Consider the following 24,494-nt stretch of genomic DNA (forward strand, 5'->3'; position numbering starts at 1 on the left):
TCCCCTCCTTTCATTTGTTCTTGTCATTATCCTGTTTAGGCCTCCTTGTGTTCCTGTCTTCCTGAAATGGCCTCTCCTCCAAGAGCTTTCTCTAGCTATCTCCCCTCCAAGTCTTCCTTGGCTTGTCTGGGAATAGTTCTTCTGGGACTTTTCTGTCCTGTGTGAATGTTTGCTCTCTTTGGGCTTGTGTCCCAGTCACGGTTGCTTGGTCCTTGTCTTGCTGTGGATTCTTCTCTAGTTGTTTTGTGGGTTTGAGTTCTGTCTCTTCAGTAAGATTGGAAAGGATATGAGTGCAGCATCCTGTAACATTCTTCCCTTTTTTCCCCCCACAATGCTTTGCACAAAGTAGGCATTCTTAAAATATTTTTAATTGGTTCTGTTGTAATTAACCACATAATTATGCCCATATCATTTCTTCATTATTTTGGAAAAACTGTTCTGAAATGAAATTCTGAAAAATACAACTCTACCCATTTGTTTCCTAAATAATTTTTTTTTTTTTAACCTTAGAACTTGTTTATTGATTGTACATTTTAAGTCTCACTCAATTTTCTGATCTTGGGCTTATTTTAGATCTTGAATCCATTTTATTACTAGAGCATTTAAATCATAGAGAACATCCATTTAGCCAGTGTCAGAAGCCAGCAAGAGAATTCTAGTCAATAAGTAGACATATAGGTTCATTAACTTGTCCTAAACTCAGAATTTACTAAAAATTTTCTCCTTTTTTAAAACAAGACAAATTGAAGTTAAGATTAGATAGTTGCTAAGTGGGACTCGAATTTTTAAGAGAAATACTTTAGAAACATTTGTTTTAAACATGTACTGTCCTTTATATACATACCCTAATCATTGTCACTAATAAGCCTTCCTTTCTAAATTACCTCTCATTTTTCCCAGAAACTCTTCAGTCAACCCATATTTGTTCAAACACTCACCTTTATTATTCAGGAATTTCCCTCAGTGTCCTATGAATCCTGTCTTTGTTTAAAGAGGCATCTTTTAAGCTTCTCCATGACCTCATTTCATCTCCAAAGCTTCCTGTAGAAGCAATTTGACAGGAAGTGCTGCAGCTATATAGCTAAGAGATTCTTAGAGGTCACAGAGGTTTTCAATTAATTCTCAGGGACTTTCTGGAGTTATACTAAGCTTGTTTATAATGATAGGAGAGAACATAAGCCTATAGACCAATGAAATGGGATTCTTGCCTGACTCATTGCGTTTTCAAAACCATTCCCTGCCATCTTTTATTAGAAACATTGCTGCTGTCTATCCCACTTGAAATATCCTGGAAAAGAGTCAGAGTATCCTGTAGGTAAAATAGGTTAGTGAGAAAGAACAGTGAGCTGGGAGCCCAGGGGGTCTGGATTCAGGTTCTGATGGGCCACTTAATTTAAAATTAAATTACTGTCAGGAAAGTGCTTTAGAAAGGACTTCTGACGGTCAGCAGCTACTCTTGAGGTGGTTGTGGGAAAAGCATCTGTCATGCCACAAGTGCTATGTGAGCTATTGTTATAGTGAATCATCAGCATCGTTATTATTATCTAAAAATGTGTTGGGGAGACAAGATGAGGGACTGCTTTCAGAGAGGTGGTCCGCTTTGCTCAGGAGATGTTACAGAGGAGAAGGGAACATGGCTCAGCCCCAACCACAAGTGCATTCATGGCCTTCCTAGATTTGGGAATCTGAGTGAAGGCCACGTATCCAGGTTCTCTTTCTTTCTACCAATAGTTTTCTTTGGGATTCTAAAAATCTTAATTTCTTATTCAGCCAATTTGTCACAAAGTGAAGAAAGTAGTTGTATTCCATCACTTCCTTTATTTATTTTAGATTATGGGTGAATGGAATGTAGACTGTGAAAAGGAAAGCAGTAATTAGGCATACCGGTGGTCTGGGAAAATCTGGTGTTCTGGGTAAGTGCTGCAGCCTGCCTGGAAGAAAGGAGCCGGGGAGGGCTCCTTGGTCGAGTCGCAGATGTTTGGATCCTGGGGTGCTGGTGAGATTCGGCAGCGAGTGTGAGTGATGGATGAGCACAATTTCTACCTCCTCTCGTCCTCCTCCCCTCTTCTCCCCACCCCCCGCTCCAGCCTTGCAGATGGTGGGCGTTCCATCTTAAAAGCTTATTTTCCAATGTTGTAAAATTCCTCCTAAAAGATATTTTAGAGAGTTTCTTTTTGGAGTCCTTTTTATCATCATTTCTTGGTGCCAGTAGATTTTCTGCCTTACTCATTCTAAGACTCCCCGTTTCTCAAGTTGTTTTCAATAGATTGGGCCCACGGTCCCCCTTCTTCCCACTAACTGGAGAAGCTTATTTTGTGTGTTTTGGTCGCTTATTTATTTTGTCAACTTTGTAAACACCATAGAAGGGAGCCACCATAATTTGCATTCCTCAGAATGTGACCTGATTAGGGATTTCTCACTTCTCCCATTCTGTGCACTGCATTTCTATCAATGAATCTGAAAATCTCATTAGATTTTTTGATTGCCAGCATTGCAGCGCCAAGTCACATTCATGGAAATGCTAGTTTACAACGTGCTCTCCTCACAACAGCCTTGTGAAGTAGGTGGAATTAGAATTGTTGCCTTCATTTTACAGATGAAGAAAATGAGAACTAGCGTTGAGTGACTTGGCTAGTGTCGCCCAGTAAGAACTGGAGCAGTCTAGCAATGGAGAGGTTGGTCCTCATCAAGTGGAGACCATGTGATTTGGAACAGGTCCATGTGCCCGGTGGCTGGAGCGCTGGATAGGAAGTGGGACTTCCCAGTGGGACTTTTCTTAGAGGGGTTGGCAGGTTGGGACAAGAAGGAAACTCAGAGCTTTCATTTGAAACACTTGAGTCGTTGCAGGCTCAGTACTAGAAAGGGAGTCTGCAGTGATACCACAGGGTCATCTGCCTGAAGGAAAGGGGAAAGGGGGAGATTCAGAAATGAGCATTTTAAGTTTCCAAACAAGAACCATATAGTATAGTGGGGTTTCTTATCCTAGAGTCTATGAACTTGTTTTTTAAGTTCATATTATAAATTATAAAACATGTTATATTATGTCACATGTTTTGTTATAAATAACAATATTATCTTATTAAAATGTTTTCTATTTGATATGCAAATGTTTATATATTATAACATTGAATATGGAAATACTTGTGCAGTACATAATTTCCTTCCTTTTTGATCCTGGGTATATTCCCTTTTGTGCATTTAAATCCGTTATTGTGAGAAGGGTCCCTCGGCTTCCCCAGACTGACACCAAGCAGAACCGGCGCTGGTGGGTTGTTCCTTCTGTCAAGAGGGAAGGCGCCCTGGACGGAGCCTGAGAGTGAGATTTGAGTCTTGCTTCAGGATCAAGGCCCTCACCCCGCCTGGGTCCCCTTGCCCATCTGCTCTCGCTGCCCGCTGAATCCCCTTCATGGAGTCGTTTTGAAAATGGTGTTGGGGGCTTGGGGAGCTGATCCCTTGGAGGGCGTGAGGCAGTGTGGTGTTTGTGGGAACTGCCTTGCTCTGTCAGTGCCCACCGTCCCATGGCCCCCAGTTATGTGTTTGGACTTTCCCTCTCTTGCCCTTATATGGATGTGGCAGAGGAGGGGTCCTCCCATGGTCTTGCCCAGCTTGGGCTCCTGCCCGGCACTGCCCTTTCTGCTGGCACAGGGGAGGGGGCTTTGCTGCTCTCAGCTGCGCCTCTGCCGGCCCCCCTGCACTTTAGATTTTTCTCTGGGGGATCCTCCGTAGTCTGAGAGGGTTTGGTGGCCCTGCCCAGGGGCCAGCTTTCCGGGTCATTTCCCCATGCTGAGCCGGCCTTCTCTCTGTTTCAGCAACAACGTACCGTGTATCGCCTGACCCTGGTGAAGGCTTGGAACGTGGAGGAGCTCCAAGCTTATGCAGAGCTGGTGTCGCTGGGGGAGCCGGACTTCATCGAGGTGAAGGTAAGCCCGGCCTTGGGCAGCCCCGGGCCTAGTCCTGAGAGGGCCGGGAGCGTGGAGGGCTGGAGGGCGGCTGTGCCGAGGCCTTTCTGATGGGAAATACGGGGACTCCAGATTGGAGGTCCAGGAGCACTTGATTCAAGTGAAGAGCACTGGTTAGTTACCTATTAAGGGCCTGACTTAAGTGAGTTACTGGTTAGTTACCTATCAAGGGCCTGATTTAAGTGAGGAACACTGGTTAGTTACCTATGAAGACCCTTGCTTTGTGAGTTTCCTCATCTGTAAGTTGAGCATTTTGGAACTGATGATCTCTGAGGTTTCTTCTAGCTCTCTATGCTATGTTATCTAATAGGTATTTCTCAGGGGTTCTTAATGGATTCATTTTGATTTGGACACAAACACCAGCAGTTTCCTTGCCCACTGTAATATAACTGAATCTGAAATAGCTGTTGCTTCATGGTGGAATTTTGCTGTTATATAAATGAAATTTATGTGCTTCGTAACCCAGGACAAATAATTACTGTCCATCACTGATGACTAATAACTTTTAAGACTTTCTTAAACTTGTATTGACTTCTTAAGAGTTTCACCCTCCTCGGGGGAAGGAATGGGACCCAGGATTTCAGATTCTCAGCCTTCTTTGATCATTGACCGGCCTACTCCATCAGTGTATTTTGCCTCCATTCTCACCTGCAATGTCACTCCTCTTGGAAGCATGTTCTTCCCCCATGGAACTTGGGATTGTATATTTGATATTTGGGTGGATCTGTGAACTCATTGGTGTTGGGGCTCTCCCTCCTGTGGCCCTCTGTGAGCGTGGGGCCCATGCCCAGCATGCCGGGGGCTGCATCTTGCTCTGGAGATGTTGCCCAGACACCAGTGGAGCAAGGAGGCCGTCTTTGAGGAATGGGCCTTCCTTCTGACCACCCACCCTTTTGCCTCCTCCACAATCCTTTGTCCTTAATGTAGTGCCGCTGACTGGCCCCAGCATGTTCCTCTCCCTTGTCCTTTGGGGAATATGCAGTGTTATTTTGTGGAGAGCACACCATTCCATGATTTGTGGCATTCACCATCTTGTGAAAGGTGGACCTTGTTTTTGTTGAGGGATAAGAGACCCTAACAACGTTTGGGGGTCCCCAGGTTGTGTTGCAGATATGGCAAGAGCATTTGCAGTCCCAGTCTCCAAGGTGAGTGATGCTGAGAACAGCGGGCTAGATTCCAGAAGGGAAAAAGCGGAGTGCTAAGGGGCAGAGGACAACTTTATTCAGCCTTCTGCTATTGGCTTGCTAATTCTATGGCCTGAGTGTAGGGCTGGGGAGTAGTCTCCAGAAAAAATAGTCTATTCAGAATCAGACAGATTGGCCATGGTCGTTCCCTGAGATAGAAAACCTGGAATCATTGACTTATTGCCAGAACAGAAGTTCTCCATAACTAGGGGACCCCAAAATCATATTGCATCAGTTTTCCCAAGAAGTTTGAGGTCGTGACCAGAATTGTCCAGTTTCCCATAGGCGGTTGTCTAGTTTGAACCCATTCTTCTGTTTCCCTGGGCCCAGCCTATTGTCTTTGTGCAATGCCTGTCCAACATGAATGGTGGGGTGATCTACCTGATAATTGTGTAATGGAGTTTAAAGGTCGGGGACTTGGGAAATCAAATGTTTCTGATAGATGATGTGATGGGATTTTTAATACTCCTGAGCAGAAGATTTTCTTGACACTTAAGGCCCACCATATTTGTGTATGGGGGAGGGTACATGTTTTTAATAGCTCTTACAAATCAGGATCGACGAAGCCCAAATTTTTCCCAGCCAGTTCCTCGGCTGCCCTTTCTGTTGGAGAATAGCTTTAGCCCAGCGCCCAGGACTCTCCATCCTGGTCCCTGGGCACACGTGTCTAGGTGTGTCTGCATATAAGATTGCTGCAGGCTGTAATTTATAGAGTTGATGAAACACAAATGCTCCCTTGTTAGTTGATTGCAATTCTGATTTCACTCAGATTTCTTTCCCCACTTTTTGTTAAAAAACATCATTTAAGAATGAAACAAAAACCTTCCTCCTTTCCCCTTTTTTACTTTTAATTTGTTATTAAGGCAGGTGTACAGATATAAAAAGCTCAAGTCTGCCATGTTTGTCAGTGCACACGCCTGTTAGAATGAGTGTGGCGTTAGCCCTGCTGAGGGCTGCTTTCACTCCCTGACACTTGTCTGCGGCTCCCACCACCTGGCCACCCTTCTGAAGCTGAGGGGCCTTCCCCAGCCCCATGGCTTCTCCTGCGCTTGTATGATCTGCATGCATTGGACACGCTGAGAGATTGCATGGGTTCGTACTTCAGCGGTGGAACTAATTTCAGCATTTTCTTCCGCATCTTGTGGTGGCAGCTGGCAACTAAACATATGCTCTGAGAAGGATGATCAATCTTTCATCGGAGACGACATCTCCCCACCACTGTGAGCCGATGCCACGCGAAGAATCCTGTGCCTGACATCTCTCCCTCAGCCTCCCAAGGCAGTCAGAGGTTTCGGTAAATTATGATTTTCTTCTTTCTGAAGATGGTTACGTATTGAAATCAATGAATAGGATTAAAGGAGTGACTTTCATGTCAAGTGCCCAACTGTGAATCTGAATTCATCAAGCTGCATAGGCCTTGATAAAAAACATGGCAAAGATCCTCATTATTTCCCTTAAGAAGATGATGATTTCATGGCCAAAGGAGGCAAACTGATGCAGCAAGATTTATTTTCTGGATTAAAAAACATGCAATTGTACTTAAAACCAGCTAAATTGAATTCTTTTCAGAATGGATAAACATTGTTTTCTCAATAGTATTTTATTTTTCCAATTACATGTAAAGATAGTTTTCAGCCTTCATTTTTGTAAGATTTTGTTTTCCAAATTTTTTCCTTCTCCCTCCCTTGTTACCCCACTCCCCAACACAGCAAGCAATCTGATATAGATTATACATGTTGTCATTTCAAACCCATTTCCATATCATGTTGTGAAAGAAAAATCAAAACAAAAGGGAAAAAACCACGAGAAAGAAAAAGAAAGCAAACAAAAAAGGTGAAAATGCTATGCTTGATCCATATTCCATCTCATTAGTTCTCTCTCTGACATTTTCCATCCCAAGTCTATCAGAATTGTCTTGGATCATGACTTTGCTGAGAAAAGAGTGACCCTCCCTGGGATTGTTGCTGGGGTTGACTTTATTTTTTATCGTGATCTGGAAAAGGAGAAATTGCAGATTTGCCGATGACACTCTTCTCTACTGAGGGGTGAGATGCCAGTGTGGAGGAGGTATGGCTAGAGAGCTAGTGGGGACTTCAGATAGTGTGGTATGATAGTAGGCTTTGAACTGGGAAATGAGGGAACTAGAAAAGGGATTGAGGAGTCAGTACAGCATTGGCCCATAAAAATGGCAGCTGTCTCTGCTCCTCTCCATCCTCTTCTCCCTTCCTTCTCTCTTCTCCTGTCCCTTCTTCTCTTCCTCTCCCTTCTCCTATCCCCTCATTTCTCTCCTTTCTCCTTTCTTTTCTCTTCCTTCTTCTTTTCCTCCTTTCCCTCTTCCTCTCCTTGCTTTTTTCCCTTTCCTTCCTCCTCTTCTGTTCCCTTGCCTTCCAGGACCTGGGCTTACTTTGGTAAGGAAGCATCTCTTGGGGGGGGGGGGTCGCTCCTGTCTCATTGGCCCCCAGGCCAAAAAGTCCAATACAGAGCCCCCGACCATCTGGCTCTTCCTCCCAGGCCCACTGTGCTGCCTCCCTAAGTCTACTTAGCCCAGGCCACAATATTAATAAATGGGGTGTCCCAATTCCTCACTTGGTCCTGGATGGTTCCTCTCCACGTTCTTCTCTATGTCACAGTCAGGTGAGACTCTGTCCAGCCCCTTTTGCCTCCCTGGTCTCCATGCCTTGGCCGAGACAGTCTTGGCCGTCTGAAATCTTTCCCTTTTCCCCCTCAGCTCCCGCTCTTTCTTGAAGACTTCTCAGAGCCTCCTCTTCACATTTCTTCAGTCCCTTTGTACTTAGTGCATTTTGCTCCGAATTAGATTTGTTCATATGTGTGCTTTAATACGTGTCCCCTCCCAACCTAGAGGAGAAATTCTTTCAGGGTCAGAGCTGGAGTTCATCTCTTCCCTTCAGTGCTTAGAGCATGTGGTGCCTAATCAGTGTTGACATTTTCCTTCATGGTTGAACCAGCATTTATTGAGTGCCCAATATATACAATGACAGAAACATGGTGGCCCCTGCCCTTTATGAGCTTACATTCTACCAGGGAAAAGAACAAGCACATGCGTAAATGTAAACAGTTGTGTGCAAGGATCAAATACCAGCGCAGATGGGTCGCGGCTCTTCCCCGGTTCCATTCCTGGGAGCACATCATTGGCAGAGACACCGTTCCTAGAGGGACTCACGCAGATAATGTGCACCCATTGCTGCTCTTGTAAGGGCAACGCTGTCCTTAAATCCAGCTGTCTGGGAAACCAGACCTTCTGTCTCTGTCTGCCGTGTGGCGAACGACTCTTGGATTGCTTTACGCGCTTTCCAGGGGCAGCAGAATATGGCAGTGGAGGCGGTTCGGGGCTGGTGGCTCGGGTTTGACCCAGCTCCGCCACTGAGAGGCCTCGTGGCCCGGAGCACCTGCTTCATCTCTCTTAACCTAAGTTTCTCCAACTGTAAAATGGGAACCCAGCACTTGTCCTGCTGACTTCACAGACTTGTTATGAGGGAGACTCTTGGAACGCTTCAGAGGGCCACATAAAAGCTGAGCAAATACTCCTTTTCTCGAGCAAAAATATAAAGAAACCAGGCTTCAGCTGCAACAAGGGGGCTTTGGGGTGGCCACAGAGCAGGTCATCTCAGCACTGATAGCCGCAAGGGCACGTCCCCAAAGTAGAGAGGGCTGGGCTTCCCAATGGTCAGAGGTAGCCTTGATTCTAGGGAAGGGCCTGGATTAGGTCACCTTTTCAGAGAGAGATGGGGGGGAGGGGAAGAGAGAGAAACAGAGAGCCAGACAGAAAGAGGAGAACAGAGACAGACAGACAGGGAGAGTGTGAGTGCTTTGCGCCCCATCCTTTGCTGCCGAGCTGGGCCCCAAGAGCTGTTTGATCCCCCTGCCTGTGGTCCCTCCAGGAGCTGCTGGCTGAGCTCTGGCCCAGGCTTTGGGCCCCCGGACTCCTAATAGCTGCCACCCTGTGCTCCTGCCCTGAGTGTTGGGGAGGCCGCCGGCGAGCTCACAGCTTTCTGTCCTTAAGTGGCCACCTTGGCTCAGTTTGTGGCTCGGCAAGGGTGCTGCCAGCAGGACTTGCTTCGGCTTCAGCACATGTCTTGGTCTCAGCTCATGCTGACCAGTGGGACCCTCCCTCAGCCAGGAATGGAGGCCCCCCTGCGGGCCCTGGCTGGCCTGGCTCTTCCTCTCAGCCTCCTGCTGTTATCCCGCCATGTGGCTACTCGGCCATGGCCCTGTCTCTCCCTCTGCAGACCGGAGCCCTCATCCTGCATCTCTGTGTCCCCTCCAAGGGCCAGCCCGGCTGCTGGATCCAGAGCTGGCAGGGACCTTGGAGACCAGCCAGCCCAGCTCCCTCCTCTCCCAGGGAGTTAAGTGACCTAGCCAGAGGCTCTGGGCCCAGGAGGCCCCTGACTTCCGGGCCTGAGATATGCAGTGGCCCGGGGGGTTGCCTCCATTCCCTTTCATTCTGGGTTGTTCAGGGCTTTGTGGGGGGTTGTGTGAAGATGCAGGATAGATTCTCATCTCTGAGAATAAAGCTGTGTTTATGGTTTATGACCGTGAACAGTGGGCTCTTGGGAGAAATGGTGCCTTATGTTCAGAGAGTCGTTGGACCTGAGAGATCGCCTCCTCCCACCTCCCCTCAATCACCCCCCAGTCCTTCCCTCTGCAGATGAGACAGAGCCACAGAGTGACTTTAGAGCTTAGCTTGAAAACAGGAGAATCTGAGGAGACGTCAGTCTTGGATTGTCGCTGGGGTCTTACTTGTAGCAGATGTCAGGCTCAAGAGACACTGGCATTATTTCAAAGCTTAATTATGACGATTGTGAAACGGTTTGATCAGACAGTTTCAGCAATCTGGTGTAGGTTCTTGGCAGAAACTGAAGAGTCAAAGATCAAAGTGGCCCCCAAGTTAAACAGCTCTTAGTTTGAAGGTGTTTTAGGGGTGCAAACTGTCAGGCCAAGATGCCTGGGGCTCCTCATGCTGAGGAGCCAAAGATCAAGCTCAGAATTAATTAAGTCCTCGGAATTCGTTTTCATCTTTTAAAAGATCTGATTTGGAGAAAACTCCCCAGTTCCTTTTCCTTGGCAATATAAATGTATTCATTAGCATTACCAAGAATCTTTTGCAAACCTTTTTTGGTTTTGCTGCTGTTGAGCTGCTCTAATAATAGGGTGGGTTCACTTGTCTGTTCCAAAGGCCCAGGGCAGGTGAAGTTTTCCGCTTGGATATTTAAGACAAACGTGCCATTTGGAAATAGTGTGACTGAAGAATGTAAAAGCTAGAAATAAATGTATGCATGACGAGAGATTTAACAGTCGAGATTCTATAGGAAAAAAAGATTCAGACTACTTGGGAAAATGGTGATTACCACAATTAAAAACATCCATGTAGTGAGCCAACAAAACATAGGACGGGTGGTGGTTGAGCTGTTGTTGGTTCTATGTACAGAGGGGAAAACTTGGTGGTGAACAGCCTTAGTTACTGCACAGCAAAGGGAGGCAGGGCCTCCGGGGGAGCGCCTGGGCCGTCGCAACGAGGGGAGAGTTGGCTAAGCTAGGAAAACAGCATTTCTTCCTTTTGCATTGATGGGATATAGTAGGGCATAAAAAAAAAGTCAAATGTCTGCAGGAAAAAAAATGGCACTTCCCTGTGTTGGGTAGACATTTGCAGGCTTGTAAATTAGAGCAAGAGAGAAATGTGGAAGGTAAGGGAATTTGGAGGAGGTTTATTGTCGGGATTTTTCATCGGTTCAGATTTACTTGACAGAAAAACCGGGCTTAGAGATTTTTCAGACTAGCTAGGACAGTCTGCTAGCTAGTATAGGTAGATTACATGGAAGCCATAGATATTATAGCTGTCAGTATGGATGTTATATAGACAGATGGCACAGGTGTTATAGATAGGTAACATAGAAAGCTATAGAGATAGTGTAGACAGATAATGTAGCAGAAAGAGCCTAGATCAGATAACATAGTTATGTAGCTAGATCGTATAAACAGATACCACAAATAGCTATCTAGACGTTACAGACAAATAACAGAGTTATGGAGCTAGGTAACACAAATAGCTACATGGATATTATCGACAGAGAACATACATAGATACTATAGAAATATCGTAGACATGTAAAGTAGCAGAGAGCATAGATCAGATAACATAATTATATAACTAGATAGTATAGACAGATAATATAGCAGAGAGCATAGCTCACATAACATGATTATGTATCTGGGTAGTGTAGACAGATGTCTATAATGTCTCTATAGCCATTTATGTTAAGTAACAGCTATGGGGCTAGATAACACAAATAGCTGTACACATAGGCAGATAACAGAGTTATATGGATGGTAAGTATAGACAGATAACACGGGTAGCATAGAGCTAGCTTAGATATTAGAGATATCAAATAGAATAGATAAATGAAGCGTTAATTAAGCATTTATTATGAGCTAGACATTGTGCTAAGCTCTGGGGAGGCAAATCTAAGTGAGGGACACGGTCCTCGCATTATATTCAAGATAGTTGAGGAAATTAGTTGATATTTTGAAGGGCCTGGAGAATTTTTAAAATTAGACAAAGGATTTCGGAGTCCTCTAATGTAAAGAGCCGAATTATCCCGAGCTGGAAGTTGAAGCGAATGGAGAAGCTGTGTGGGGTGGGGAGGGGAGGGGAGATGAGTCATGAAAATGGCGATTTTTCTTTACGCTCAAACCACTGGGCTCCGAGTTGTTGTGCAGTTCTGAGTAAGTCTTCCCGGTGTTCGGCTCTTTGGACTGATGCTGTGGGAGCCATTTTCTGCACTGTAGGCTGTCCGTTTGTATTCATAATAAACACAAGCAGTTTTTTATTTGACTTTCAAATGGAGTGTATCAAAAAAAGGAAAGCTAGCATGAAAAGCAATAAAAGTTCATCTCTTGAATCTTAACTAACTCCTTCCAGAGGCATCTCCAGTAGCTTCCAGCCCCCAGGGCTGCTTTGTGGGCAGCGAAGTCACCCCACAGAACCACAGTGAGCACAGGAAGGCTGCAGGGTGAGAACACGCCCTCCGTCTCTCATGTAGGTGAACACGTAGAGAGCGCCAAGAGGATGTCCTGCTGTTGTGGAAAGGACCAAAATGGGTGGGAAGGGTCCTGATCGGCTCCTAGTCCTTGTGTGATCTTGGCAAGGTCAACTGGGCCTCAGTTTACTTATCTGTAACATAAGAGGTTTAGAAAAGGTGTCCAGCTATAGCCCCTGAACAATGTACAAGGCTTTGGGTGGGACACTGGGGGACACAAATAAGACATAGTCCTTGGCCTTGGAGCATTAGGGATGTGGGAAGGGGAGGAAGACCAGCCAGGTGCCCTGGCACAGTAAGCCTCAGCAAGAATCCGGCCTCAAGCACTAACTGACTGGGTGATGCTGGAAAAGTCATTTACCGCTCACAGCCTCAGTTTCTTCATCTGTAAAATGGGGATAATAGCAATGCCTTCCTCAGTAGGGCTTTTGTGAGGATTAAATGCCTGGCACATAGTCAGACCCACGAAACTGTTTACCTTAAAAATACTCAAGTACAAGAGCAAGCTGAGAGAATGGCTGTCCAGGAAAAGTAAAGTGAATGCCAGAGGTTCTGAGGAGATAAAGATCACTTCGAGACTGGAGTCAGAGTCAAGGAGAGCGAGGTGAGAAGAAGCAAAGCTTCGTGTATGAGAAGATGTAGGAGCGGACCCGGATTTCTGCAGGTGGAGATGGGAAAGGTGCTGATGTGGAGCAGAGACACAAATGGACAGAATGTCTGGGGGTTTGGGCTCCATCATGGAGTGCTGAAGGGGTATGGTGGGAGACCTCGAATGTTGCTCCGGAGGATTTGGACTTTTCTTGGTGGCCAGTTCCTGGCTTGGGAAGATGAGGCCAGAGCACCCTCAATCAGGAGCCGGAAGGGACCTTCACAGTCGGCCAGCCCCAGTGCTGGATGGAGCCGATGAGAAAACTCTGGCTCAGAGAACCAAAGGTCGGGCAGTAGTGTTAGGGGCAAGGTGGAACCCCAGCCCGGGCCTGGGCTGTTTCTGCCTCCAGCCTCCTTATTCAAACTCCTGCTTTTATCTTGTTTCTCTTTTAGTTTTTGACCTGTCATTTAAAATTCTTGTCCATCCTTCCACTTTCTCCCTGCTTTCCTTCTCTCTTCTTAATTATCTTTGTACTTTTAAAAATTTTGTTTGGAAGCCCCAAGTAAACCACAACCATAGCTGATGACAGGCAAATCGTTCCAGGGATAGATCTTGGTCAAAGACAAGAAAAATAGCTTTGACATAAAAGAAATAGCCTCATTGACTTACAGAGCTCGCCCCGCCCCCCTCCCAAAAGGCCTAGAAGCTCCATCAAAGCTTCTGCAGATTTTTCTCGAGCACTAGCACTCAAGATAAAATATTTTTCAAGCAATTTTTATTGGTTTTGCTTAATTATAAGCATTACAGCTGTTTCCATTGTATTTTTTGGTGGTTGTTGTGTGTGTACAATATTTTGACTACATTATGGGTTAAATAGGCCTTTGTGGACTAGCAGGGGAGCTAAGCCACAGTAAATTATGGAGTTTGTATGGGAAGAGGAGGTTCTGAATTCCAAATAGCAGATTTACAATTCCAAACAAATATTTGGACAGCACCTTTCTGTTATTTCCGGCAGGGGCTGTCTCTCTTGAGAATCTCTCCCCTCTAGGGTGGGGGAACTTTCTCTTGAATGAGTGAGAGCCTATTGGAACAATTACTGTCCTTCACCTCTGACCTCTGCTAGGATGACCTAGGGCTTAATCTCTTCGCATTTTAGAAAACGGTAGCTCCTCGTATTATTCTTGTTTGTATTTTTATTGCAGAAATGAACCTATTCTTAACACATTTAAACAATTTTATCATTGTCCAGGAAGGTAATAATCAGTGATGGGACAGAGATTTCCTGGTTATGTGACAAATATCCAAAATGATATTTAATGAAATGCTGCAGGAGAGCTTTAGAAACAGTGAACGTAGAATGAATCTCTCATCAAGAGCCATCTGTCCCTTGGGGCTTCCATTGTGGTGCTCCCATTCCTCGCCCCTTTGCAGCCTGGAGCCCACCTTCCTCCCTCAGCTGGACCTGTTTGTGCTAGGGCTAGAGCTCTCCTTAGGCAGCCTTCCCACCATTCCCCTTCTTGGCTTCTCGGTAGCATGTGATTCTACTGGTTCCCTCCCTTGGCCGCCATCGTTTGCCGCTCCCCTCCAAGGTTTATGTTCGGCTCCCTTCTCATCCTCCTTCCTACTATCTCTTAGCGTGTCTTCAGGTCTCTCCTCGTGCCCAGGATTTCTCGTCTCTCCTGAGCCCTGGTCCTGCCGTCTGCTGCTTCATACGCTAACTGGACATCCAGTGGGTGCAGAACAGAACTCTGGGTCCTGCCCCAAGCCCTGTCCTCTGCCTGCTGGGGCATCCCAGTTACCGCGGGTGGAAACTCAAGGGCCGTTCATCATCAGCTCATCCTTCTTCCTCAGTCCCCAGGTCCAATTAGGGGCGTTCTGTACCTGAGTTCTGTACCTAAATGAGGAGGGGGGAGAAGGAGGCAAACCTCAATGAGCAGTCAGCGTGTCTAGCCTTTCAATAAAGTGCCTGTCCCAAGGAGACAGTTGGCAAGTGAATGCAAAGTTTCCTAGTTCTCTGTGAGCTGAACATAAAATTCCAGCCTTCTCCCAAGGATTTGACAAAGAATTATTTCCTTTTTGCTTCTAGTCATTTATTTAACTAGACAGAAGGCTCCTTGGAGTGAAATCAGAGAAAGGAGAATAACCTTAGCTCAGCAAGAAGTGAGCGGACATAGAGGGCAGCTGGTGGGTCGGCACTGACCGCTCCCAGCGGGGGAGGGCAGGCAAGATTTCAACTCCCAGAGTCACATGGTACAGCCCCCCAAGAGTCTGCACTTTGACCTCACCACCTTCCTTCCTGTTTGTACATTTTCCAAAGAAGGCCCTTCCCCCCAAACCTCCTCCACTGTCCCTTCCTTGTCTCTCCCTCCTCACCTCCTACTTCCCTTCCCTCCCTCCTGCAGAGCTGAGGTACACTTACCCCGAGCAGTTACTCGAACCAATGTAGAATGGCCCAAGGGTTTTTGCGAATGTTTGTGGCTGTGAGTCCAGTGTTTCTTTTGGACAGATCCCTAAACATGAGGCTCTTAGTACTGACATGGTTCGCTTGTTCAGAGGGAAGCCACTGTTTAGGGTGAGACTTTCTAAGGCTTTTAGTTTCCCGGACCCCTTTGGCAGACCTCCCCCTCAGAATTCTGTCTTTAAATGCATAAAATCAAATACAAAGGAAACTAATTCTATAGAAACAAAGTAATTTTTCCCCCATTCAAGGTCATGGACTCCCCCCAAATTTAGCCGTGGATCCCAAGTGATTCGTGGACTTTAGATTGATTGTTTTAGGGGAACCCCAAAGTTTTGGATTTCATGAAGTTCGGAAAGCCTCCTGATTGGGGTAAGGAAACGTACTGGTTATTGGCTTGGAGAAAAGCTGTGAATGAGAACACTTACTTAGAGCCCCCCGGCCGTGTGTCCTTGCATCCCATCGGACTGGGATTACAGCATTTCTGGACATGAGCCCAAAGAGCCATTCCCACATCCTGGAGCTTCCTCTGGTTTCTGCCCTTCACATTCAGAGTTCCAAGAGATTGGCCATTGACCTGCTGCTCAGGGACACTGTTCTGATGTAATTCCTCAACCCAGTGGTGAGGAGGTGAGACAGCGGTGGGATGGGGGCAGGCAGGCGTCTGTGGAATGGTTCAGCCTGGTCCCCCAGGGGCAAGTCTTGCCAGCATCCCCTGCATCTCCTCGCTTCTGCTTGCGGTGCCCCCCCTTTCATCCGGCCTATTGTCCCGACTGGGCTCTCCAGGCCACTTTGGCCCATACACCCCTCTGCTATCGGACTGAAGGGCCAGCTTATCTGAGCCTCCTCTGGGCAGGGTCTGCTGATAGCCAACCACGGTGCCACAGGCACCGTAACTTCTGGTGGATCGGACTGATTCTTTAGCTCATTTTGTCTCTAGGATAAAATGCAAATTCCTTGGCTTAACTTTTCATCATCCGGCTCCAGCTTACCTTGCAGGCCTATTGCTTCTTATTCTCCTTCATTTGCTCAGTCACATGGATTTTTTAAAGCACCTACCGTATGTCAGAGCCTGACTGGGCTAGGAAATGGAGATAGGAAGACAAAAATGAAGTCCTTGTCCTCAAGGACCATGTATTCCCAGTAATAATAATAATAATAATTATAGTGATCATGAGGATGATGATGGTAGGAGTAAGAATGGCAGGTAAGATTATGCTATCACAGATAACACAATTCTCACCACAACCCTGTAAGTTAGAGGCTGTGATTCCTTTCCCCCTCCCCCAGATTTACAATTTAGGAAACAGAAGGTGAGGGACTAGTCTACAAAGCTGGATTTTGAAGGAATAAAGAATCTTCACATATTGTATGTTGAACATAGGACACAAGCCCTTAGTTTAGTTCATATATTTCTCTCTGTGTGTGTCCAACTGCCTTTTAGACATCTCCAACTGGGTGGCAAGAAGGTATATTTTTAAAATCTCCACGATTTTCTCCCCAATTTTTTTTTACATTTTTATTTAAAGTTTTGAGTTCCAATTTCTACCCCTCCTTTCTCTCCTTTCCTGAGACGGTAAGCAATCAGATATAGGTTATACGTGTATAATTATGTAAAACATTTCCATGTTAAGTCACTTTGGAGATCTTAAACTAAGTAAGTCAAAGATGAGCTCATTGTCATTTCCCAAGTCTGCACTCATCGTAATTTACTATAGACTTCAGTCCTTTCAGGCTCAGAACCTAGGAGTCACCCAGGATTCCTCATTGTCTCTCACTCCCCAAGTCCCACTGCCTGCTGATTTTACTTTGGCATCCCTCTGACAGTGGCGTCCCTCTGACAGTGTCATCCCTGCTGCAAACCCTCATTTCCTCATGGCCTCAAGGCCTGCTGGAGGGCCTTCCTGCCTCAGATCTCTCCCTGCTCCAACTCATCCTTCCTTTGACCATTAAAGTGATTTTCCTAAAACCCTAGTCTGACTGTGTCACCTTCTCAGTAAACTTGAGTGGTGACTCCATTGCCTCCAAGATCAGCTATAAAATGTTCTGTTGGGCCTTAAAAGGCCTTCCTAGCCCATGTCCAGTCTTTTCCCACCTTGCTCCCCTCACGAGCTATTTGATTCAGCGATGTTGGCTTCTTGGTCACAAGCGAGATCCGCCGTCTCTTGGCCCTGGGCATTTTCTCGAGCTGTCCCTCATCTCCTCAATGCTCTCCTCTCTCCAGTCTGATTTCTGACCTTTCTGACTTCTTTTAAGTTCCAACTAAAATCCCATCTTCTATAGAAAATCTACCCCAGCCCTCTTAATTTTAATAATTTCCTTCTATCCCTTCCTTCCTATTTATCTTGTATATAGTTTGCTTTGTATAAATTTATTTGCATGTTGTCTTCCCTATTAGATTGTAAACTCCTTGAGAGCAGAGACTATGTTGTAACTCTTGGCCTCCCCAATGCTTAACACATAGTAGGTGCTTTATATATGTTTGTTTATTTGGTTGTGTGCATGTGTGTATGTGTTTTCCTTTCAGAGAAATCTCATTTTAGAGGCAAGGCTTATATTCCTCAGGCCTTTTTAAAAACTAATTCTAATTCATAGAGATATTGGAAAACTTGTTTTTCAGCTGGTTTCTAGTCTTTCGAGTGGCTGAGAAATGCTAACTATTCTGCGGGAATTTCAGATTAGATTAGTAGAGAGGATCAGCTTCTTTTGTTCAAGGGCCAGTGGTTCAGTGCTGTGAAAAAGTGTGTGGAGTTGAACATTTTTTCACTGGTAGAATAATGAAGTCAGCCCCCTCTTTCTCCATCAGACTAGGAACAAGAAGCAAAGCAATTTTTTAGGTCATCCCAGGAGGCCCTTGATCTTTATAGTCAATTTTAGTTAGGATACCAAATAAAATAGACGGAGCCCAGAGTCCTGAATTCCTAATAGAGTTATTCTCAGGCAATGACAGTGAAAATGATCTCTGGACCTTGATCTCCTGAAAGCAAGGTGATTTGCCAGCAATTCACAAGGTTGTAACATTCATTTCCTATTTGAAGGAAGACGTACCAACTGGAAAGTGTGAATAGGACAGTTCCCTTTATGGACAGCTTCCTTGAGCTTGTTGTTTGAGTTTAACAGATTAAAAATTTCCAAGTCCTTTCTTATTTCACTTGATTCTCACAATAACCGTCTCTGACTTAGACGCTATGGATGTTATTACCCTGATTTTTAAAAAACACTGTATAACTCTAATAAATGTTTTGTGGAATTGAATTTGATTGAACCTTTAAGGTCTCATATGATGAGTGATGGAGCTTCCAAGTCAAAAATAAAATTGCCCCTGTTCTCAGTAGCTTACATTCCACTAATGAGGAGAGAGCATAAATTATCCAGACTCTCGTTGTCTGATTGGCTTGTGTGTCTGTTGGCTTGTGTGCCCTCCACCTCTCCCTAATGACTCCGTGAGCTTTCAGGCCTTCAAAACTTCCAGATTCTTGTCCATTTTGTTTTTGGAAAATGATTATTTGAGCCCAAGTGTATGACTTTACTTTTGTCCCTATTGAATTTCATCTTGGTTGATTCATCCCAGTCCTGTAAGCTGTTGGAATCTCTTTGGGTCCTGATTCTTCCAATGATCTTCTAATTTGATAAACATGCTATTTCTGCCTTTATTTAAAAAATATTAACTGACTCAGAGCCAAGCAAGATGCCTGGGACCCTCCACTAGAGATCTCCTGCCATATTGATATTGAAGACTCTTAGAGTGATCCTTCAGTCAGTTTCAAAAAACAACAGCAACAAATATTATTATATTATTGCTTAGCCTATGTTTTTCTATCTTGTCTAAAAGTATGACAGAGTTTGTTAAATGCTTCACTGACATCCAAGTAAATAATATCTAGTACTTTATAAACCTCATAAAAGAAAATAAGTGAGTCTGTATCTTGTCTTTTTAAAAAATAGTATTTTATTTTTTCCCAATTATGTGTAAAGACAATTTTTAACATTAATTTTTTAAAAAAAACTTTGAGTTCCAAATTATCACCATCTCCCCCTCCCTAACACGCTAAGCAAGTTGATATAGGTTGTGTATTGGGTTGTCATGTCAAATACATTTCTATATTAGTCATGTTGTGAAAGAAGAAATAGACCCAAAGAAAAGAACCATGAAAAAAATAAAAGTGAAAATAATATGACTTGTCTTGATGAATCCAGGCTGGCTCTTTGTCCAGTGTCGGCCAGTAGGCAGGAGTGCACGGTGGACAAAGTGCCCATTCTAATTCTGGTACTCAGAAGTGACCCTTATAGACGACTTTCAGGTTTGTAAATTGCTTTGCATATATTACCTCTCATACAGTGATTTGATTCTCACGACAGTCCTGGGAAGTTGATGGTATTATTAGCTTCATTTTACAGCTGAGGAAACTGAGGCAGAGATTGCGTGACTTCCTCAGGGACACATAAAAAGTCTGAGGTAAGATTTGAACTCAGGTCTTCTGACTATTCATCCATTAAAAGAAGTTCTAGTTCCTTAGTGTGTGTTAGCTGAACATGTGTTGGCAGCATTAGCCGTTTTAGTGACCTACCTACCCAGCAGGAAAGCACTTTTAGGCGGGCCTTCTCTGGCTCCTAGAGATGTGACTGGCAGTTTTGCTTGCCCTTAAATGACTTAAAAAAAACAAACAAAAAACAAAAAAACTATTAGGACCAGCAGAATCCCTCTGTCATGATAATGTCCAGGGTGTCTCAGTCTCCCCATGGAAGCTAAGTTGTCCCATCAAACTTTTCCCGTATGTAATTATGTCCGACAGGCTGTGATTTGACTTGTAGGAGACCTCTAAGTATAGAGCCCCCATTCTTCCAGGGCTGTGCTTTCCCACATTAACCCTGTTCGCCATCGCCCTTGATGGCCGCTGTTCCCCTACAGGAGATCTCTTAAAGTAGCAGTGGTCATCAGTGCACTCGCGTAGACCTCTTGGCTTGAGTTTGTCAGTGGATAGAGCAAATCGCTTCCTTCTTGGAGCCCCCCTGCATTACAGGTTTTTATGTGTAATTCAGTCATTGTAAGTGATATTTAAATCCAAGAAAAGTACATTTTTATTGCAGTGCATCTGACATAGCAGCAAATCATTCCTTGAAGCTTTCTATCCACTTGGAGGGGTAAAATCCACACTTTATTTTTTTTTCATCCACTCTGCTTTTGTTCACTGTAGGTCAGATATTTTGATTCAGTTTTTTTTTTTTTTAATAATTCCATGTAGAACTCGGTTTAATGAATTTATAATCGATGGCTTAGAAGTGAGACCATTTCTTGTTCAGTTATAATGAACACAGTAGCCTGTGGTTTATTTTCAGCAGAGCAGTGAAAACCAGCTCATTTTCAATAATTCGGGCCCTATGCTAGCATCTGGATCAATGCCAGCCGGGCAGCCCAGGATCCCATCTCAAACCCAGCCTTGCCCCCCATTAGGATGATTGCCCTGTCGTAGGCTACTCAGAGACCATCCAACCAAAACACCTTTCCATCTCTGCTTGCTTAATAAAGGTAGAGAAAGGCCACGCTTGGTTTGGCTAGATTGAGCTCTCCATCTTCCATGAGATTTTTTTCAGGGTTAATTCAGTTGAAGTCTCCCTAAGAAACACTGATTTACAAGATTTTACCCTGATGTTATTTTTGAAGCAGGCCACAAAGTTGGAATCTCTTACCTCCTGAAATGTTTGGGTCACCTTGGCCTTGGGATCCGCCTGCTTGGGCAGAGGGTAAACTAAAAATAGGTTCACGAATGATGCTTTTGTAGTCAGTGCGCCTTTGCAGGTAGGTAGCGGACAAGAGGATGAGCTGCAGAAGGAAGGGGAGTTTTGAATATCAACTACAGCTTTACTTTTGCATTTCTTTAAACCAAATAAATGGGACCCAGCAACACTGTGCAGATACCGTTGTGGTGCAAATTATTGGAACATGATTTCTTAGAACTTTTCACCTTCCTTCCAACCTTCCCCTTCCTCCGTTATGTCTCATGAGGAACCATCATTCTCTTGGTGAACTGACCAGCTGCTAAGTCCCACAAATTCTGTCTCTAACATAGCTGAAGTTAGAGGCAACACAGAATAGTGGATTGCACATTGAACTTGGAGGAGGGAAGGTCTGGGTCCAGATGCTGCCTCAGTCCCTGAATCTCTCTGGGGCTCAGTTTCCTCTTCTGTCAGATAAGGGGGTTGGAATTGATGGCCTCTGATGCCTTGCACCCACTCCTCTTCTCCACCCTCAATTGCGGCGTATTCAGGCTCTTGCTGCCTCATACTGGTCTCCCCATTCCAGACTGCCCTGTACAGTGCTGCCGATGAATTCTTCCTGCTCTCATTATTCTTTTCTCTAGACTAATTCTTTCACTTCGTCACCTCCACTCTTCAGTGGTTTTCCAAGGGGTCCTGACCTGGGAAGTGTCATGTGCCAGGTTTTTACGGAGGAGACGGAGGAAGGGTAAATTATGGCCCAGGTGCTACAGAGCGAGATGGAAGAGGACAGGCTCTTGGGACCCTTGAGGTTATGCTTAGAAATCCTCAGATCTTAGAAGTCCCTGGAGGAGAAAACCCTTGAAGTCAGACTTCTTGGATGAACTCTTAAGAATAAGCATTTATGTGGCACCTACTATGTACCAGACACCTATAAATACTTTACAAAGATTCTCTTGTCAGTCTGGCATTAAAGGCCTGGCATAGGTTGGTAGAGAGGAAGGAGCCCCGAGTCTGGACACGAGACCATGCAAGTCCTGTTATCTACTTTCTGCTTATGTGTAGTTCTGGGGCCCACCACTTACTCTCTTGGACCCTTAGTTTCTTTTTAAAGTGAGAGGTTAGGGCTGACTCCTTTCCAAGGTCCCTTCCAGCACTGGCAAGCAGCTCCTCTCCTTGGCCCTTCTCCTTGGCCTCCTGTTCTGTGGATCTCCTGTTCCATGAGCCTCCCTGGCTGGCCTGGTCTTTTACAATTCTTTTCCTGCATTTCACCTTTCAGCACTATTGGACTTAGAGAGCCAGCCTAGATACAGGAAGGCCCAGGTACAAGTCCATCTTCTGCCACACAGTCCATTTTACAGATGGACAGCTTTTGTCCCATGCATACAGCAGGCGCTCAGTAATAGTTTTAAAAAATGATTGCGTTGAATGAGTGCCGTAGGGCTCGAGCTAGTGATCTCCCTTGCCCCTTCTAACTCTTTGTTTGAGAGAGGAAGAAACAGGTGGTTTACCCCAAATCCTATTACCTGGACCAGAGCAGCAGCCGGGGATTTACAGGTGAGGGAAGCTTAAGATGTGTTGGAGCTGCGGGGAGTAACCCAGTTCTAGGGAGTTTCAGTGAAGAGGGTTTGATAAGACTGAAACTGGGTTGGCGCCAGATGGTGGAAGGCATTAGAAACCAGATCTCATGCGGGTGAGACTGGACGCTTCTGACCCCTAACCTGATCACAGTAAAGTGTCTTTCCTTTAGAGTGAAGTATTTTTAAGCGGGTAATTAAGTTTGACATTGGCCTAGGTGAGTCTATAAATTTCAGCTGATGGGGCTGTTGGAGGAGAGACCAGATTGCTCTAAGAGACATTTTTTTTTGTCATTAGTTTTCCTCTGGACCACAATTCCCTGAGGGAGGCTGAAACCCCACCTCCTTTATTTCTTCTCGGGCTGTGCTGAGAGTGTGGGGTAGCAGCAACTATCGCAACTAGAATTTCAGTTCAGTGAAAAGCATCTTGACAGTGCCGTTGGATTTACATTAATTGGATTTGACCAGCGTGGGAAATGACAGAGGGGGAAAAATGCATTTCTGACTTTATGCATTTTAAAGGAAATGTATTGAAATATATTAGCAGACACACTGGTTATGGACTTTATTGGTTTAATTAATTAATTTGACTTTTAAAAGTTGAGTCAATGTGTTCTGCATCCCACTGATCTGATTTCCATTGTTCCTTGAGAATTAATCAACTTTCTAAGAACTTTGGAAATTTCCATTTGTCTCCTTTTATTGTTTCAATAAGTCTCTAAAGTTTTTTAAAGTTGTGATTTACACAACAAATAAGGAGTTAATTAACATTTATTTTTTTTGCATATGAGATTTATATGTACCTTGATATTGGTTAAAAAAAAAATCCTGATTCCTTGTAGTGAAGAATTAAGAAACTTGATTCAATCATCTTGTATTTCTCTCAGATTTTTCCTTTTGTGTGGTAGGAGAGTTGAGAGACATCATTTAGAATTTAATTTTAGTAGAACTGGATTGAATCTTTGAGACAAGAAAGAAGATTTTTGAATAACATCTTAAAATTTTTTTTCTCTCTTACTCTAAAGTTTCCAATTAATCTGAGAACATTTATTTTTCTCTTTATATTTCTATTTAGTTTCCCAGTCAGTCTGAGATGTAGACTCTTCCATGATTTCATTGGGCAGGTTTTCCAAGAGATGGGCAATAGGTAAATAAAATGTTAAGGCAGCTAGAAGGCGCCATAGTGCAAAGAGCATGGGGCCTAGTGTCAGTAAGACTCATTTTCCTAAGTTAAAATCCTGCCTTAGACACTAACTGTGTGACTCTGGGCAACTCACTGTTTGCCTCAGTTTCCTCATCTGTAAAATGAGCTGGAGAAGGAAATGGCAAACCAGTCCAGAATCTTTGCCAAAGAAATCCCAAATGGGGCCACAAAGAGTCAGACTTGACAAAAATGACAGAACGTCAAGAAAATAGAATGTTAGATCATTCCCAAAACTTATACCAGAAAATTCCACCATATTTGAAAACAAAGAAAGTGAATTTCCCACTAAAAATGACTTCTCAGAACAGCCTCATTGGGAAATTAGTGCCGTCAGAATCCCTAAAATTGTGATGAGAAGAGGAGAAGGGCAGAAGAGAAGGGAATCACCATTTACATGGTGCTTCCTCTGTGCCCGGCCTCATACTAAGTGCTTTTTACAAATGCTCTCTCATTTATTTGATCACGACCATAAAAGCGCGTCAGAACAATGTTAAGTGGCTGATGAAATACGCCAAGAACTTGTGATTCCAGTAGTGTGCCAACTCCCTCCACCAACACCTTCTGTTTACGTGTCCATTAGCATCTGGAGAGTCTGAGAGGGGCTCGCAGGACACAGAGGGTCAGTGCCTTGTTCAGGGTCACGCAGCTAGACGGTGTCAGAGCTAACATTTGGTTTCCGATCTTGTCTCCAAGCCCAGGAGCTATCTCCCATACCTACCTCCTCACCCACTGCCCTGTTAGCTGGTGAGACGC

At 44.7% G+C, this 24,494-nt stretch overlaps 1 protein-coding gene across 1 annotated transcript in view; it reads left to right on the top strand.

The window, feature by feature from the left end:
• The window catches only part of LOC100918039 (S-adenosyl-L-methionine-dependent tRNA 4-demethylwyosine synthase TYW1), a 207,548-nt gene that overhangs the window by 161,571 nt on the left and 21,483 nt on the right, over nucleotides 1-24,494 (top strand). Inside the window, exon 14 of the mRNA XM_012549824.3 lies at nucleotides 3,810-3,920. Coding sequence (XP_012405278.1) covers nucleotides 3,810-3,920 — 111 coding nt within the window. The remainder of the gene's footprint in view (nucleotides 1-3,809; nucleotides 3,921-24,494) is intronic.

This window comes from Sarcophilus harrisii, chromosome 4 (genome assembly GCF_902635505.1).
Source record: "Sarcophilus harrisii chromosome 4, mSarHar1.11, whole genome shotgun sequence".
NCBI classification, from domain to species: domain Eukaryota; kingdom Metazoa; phylum Chordata; class Mammalia; order Dasyuromorphia; family Dasyuridae; genus Sarcophilus; species Sarcophilus harrisii.